A 2,845-nucleotide genomic window follows, 5' to 3' on the forward strand; every position below is an offset into this window, starting at 1 on the left:
CATAGCACAGTTGAGTCTTTTTTTTCCCACTCTTCCTCCCTTGCATTAAACATGTTGAGAAAGGGAATAAACTGTCTTTTGATTATTTTCCTGACTTTTGTTTATTTTGTTTATTTTAAACCAAAGCAGAAAGAAAGGTTTGGATGAATGATAATCTGCTGTTGATAAAGTATTCTACTCATTTTGATATTGATGCTAGCATTTCCCTGCTTGCTTTTAATTACTTCTCTGTCACCTTGTAGTTACGGATTCGAGACCTTGAAGGAGCTTTGCAGGTAGAAAAGGCCAGCCAAGCAGAAGCTGTTGCTGATTTGGAAATGATTAAGAATGAATTCAAAGAAGTTGAAAGCGCTTATGAGCGAGAAAAGCATAATGCACAAGAGAGCTTTGCAAAACTAAGTTTGTAAGTGTTTTACTGTAAAATTCTCTAAATTAATATATAGAGCTTATGAAACCTATATAAATATGAATGTGTAGTATTTTAGATATAGCTCCTATTAATGTCAGTGGTAGATTGAGGGTAAAGGATTTCATAAAACATAACTATACTTCATTGTACAGGTAAATATAGAAATACTCTTTTGGGTTTTGAAGTATAATGGCTATTCCAAGTAGTCTCAGAAATGCAGTTCTTATAATAGAAAATAAATATATTAATGTATTTTATATTATATCTGCTGAGGTAGTATAGTATCTTTAAAGACCTTGATTTTCTAGGCCACTTAAAATGGTCTGTGTGGAGATGGACAATATTTGAAATTTTCTCAAACTGTGAAAATAATAGTAGGAATAATACTGCTGCTAGTGGCTAGCATGCACTGTGTCTCCCTTCATGCCTCGCATTGTGTGGTTTCATTTAATTTATACAACACCCTATGTGGTAGCTACTCTTTTTATTTCTTTTACAGGTGTGGAAATTGAGGCTTAATGAGGGTAAGGACACACAGCTAGTAAGTGGCAAAGTCAGGATCTTTCTGACTCCTACTGATTTTAACCTTTTTCAGTTCAAAAGCCGTTCATTTAGAACATTCTGTGCAATGCTTTAAGAAGTTTATAATTTTTAAATGTTTCCAAAAAGAAGTCACTAGTAGACATTTTAAACCATTTCCCCCTATTTCCCCACCACTGGTATGTGACATGGTAATAGGTTGGTAATTAGTTATATATTTATTTTTAATGTTTGTTTTTATTTATGACAAATTGATCATGGTTTGCCATTTACAGTAGTAATATAAAGATTCCTTTTAAAAATCTTCATTTAACTTAAGTGAGTTAAAGAAGACTATTATTTAAACTGATTATTACGAGTGTGGCAAAAGTCATAAAGATGGCACTTGGAAGACAAAAGTTTGAAAAAATTTATAACTTTTTAACTATATTACCTTTATTAGTAATGCTTATAATATTTTCAATTTCCTTGCTTTTCCTCTAGGATGACTTAAATGACATTCTGTGAATGTTATTCTAAGGTCTTCCTTTATTACCTTTGAACCATTGCCTGAGTCTGCACATTTACATATAAATATGTTTCAAAGACCCTTATCTAGAATGTTGCTTTGATTAGAACCTACAACTGAAACAGTAAGAAGTCAGATCATACTTGCAGCAATTAAAGCTTTCCAATAGTGAAAGGCTTCTTTGGGGAACTAGTGAGCTGCTTGCCTTGGGAAGTTCAGAAGAGAGGGCGGATGATTCTCTGTCATGGATATTGAAGAAGAGAGTCCTGCCGAGACTGGACTAGAGAAATCTTAAGATACTTGCTAACAATTAATTAAGCTCTAAGATTTTAACCCATGTACTTTTCTGATTGGATTCCAGAGCAATTTTTGTTTTGTTTTGTTTTGCTGTTATTTGTGTTTTTGTGCTTAAAAAATTTTACTTGAATTTTGTATTCCCATAAGCACCAACTAACAGTTCTAAATATAGTAGCAAACTTGTATGTAGTCTAAAAGTAAAATACTGTTAAGCTCATGAAAAATAGCAGTTTTGTGCTCATGGCTCTCTACCGCCAGTTTCTACTCCTTCGAGACCACTTTTAATTCTTATTGCTGTTTCTTCATTTAACTTCATATTTCTAAATAACATTCATATTCTACCATCGTTTTTCATTCTCCACCTTTGATATTATTTATCTATTTATCTCCATTGTACCTTTCTTCCACACACTTACTCATTCCCTCCTCCCATCTTTTAATAGGGTTTAAATTTTGGGGTATTTTTTTTCTACAACTTTTTTTGGGTAGCTCATCTTTGTTTTTCATTATAGCCCATGTTATTATATTCTGTTTTGTGTGTTGTCTGTCTTCTTATGTGGAGAGGAACTTTGTTTTATTCATTGCTGTCTCCAAATGCCTAGAATAGTGCCTAGAACATAAGAACTGTTAAATAATGATTTGCTGAATCATCAAATAAATGAATAGTTAATAATTACCTCATTTTAAATTGGATTAGTTTATGTACGCCAATCACTGTTATTCTTTTTTTTAAATTTATTAATTTTAATTAGTTTCAAGTATACAGTACATTGGTTACACATCTATATAGTTCATAAAACAATCCCCCTCACTTGTTCCCTCCCTCCCCTGACCCTCCATGTAGCCAACATATTAATGCTAACTGCATTCCCTATGTTGTGCTTCCCATCCCCGAGACCATCCATCAGCTACTAATTTGTACTTCTTCAACCCTTCACTCCATTCTCCCAGCCCCCCGCAAACCCCCTCCCCTCTGTCCATCACCAAATTGTCCACTATATTTATGAGTCTGTTTTTGATTAATTTGTTCTCTTTATGCCTTAGATTCTGCATATAAGTCAAATCATATAGTGTTTATCTTTCTCTGTCTC

The 2,845-nt window shown here is 33.1% G+C and overlaps 1 protein-coding gene across 6 annotated transcripts in view; it reads left to right on the plus strand.

Annotated features, from left to right (window-relative positions):
* CCDC171 (coiled-coil domain containing 171) overlaps positions 1-2,845 on the plus strand; it is a 281,050-nt gene that overhangs the window by 64,767 nt on the left and 213,438 nt on the right. For all 6 annotated transcript variants that reach the window (XM_011365306.2, XM_023533732.1, XM_023533731.1 and 3 more), the window contains one exon: positions 243-403. In XM_011365306.2, the coding sequence (XP_011363608.1) occupies positions 243-403 (161 nt within the window). The remainder of the gene's footprint in view (positions 1-242; positions 404-2,845) is intronic.

Source organism: Pteropus vampyrus, unplaced genomic scaffold (genome assembly GCF_000151845.1).
Source record: "Pteropus vampyrus isolate Shadow unplaced genomic scaffold, Pvam_2.0 Scaffold109, whole genome shotgun sequence".
Classification (NCBI taxonomy): domain Eukaryota; kingdom Metazoa; phylum Chordata; class Mammalia; order Chiroptera; family Pteropodidae; genus Pteropus; species Pteropus vampyrus.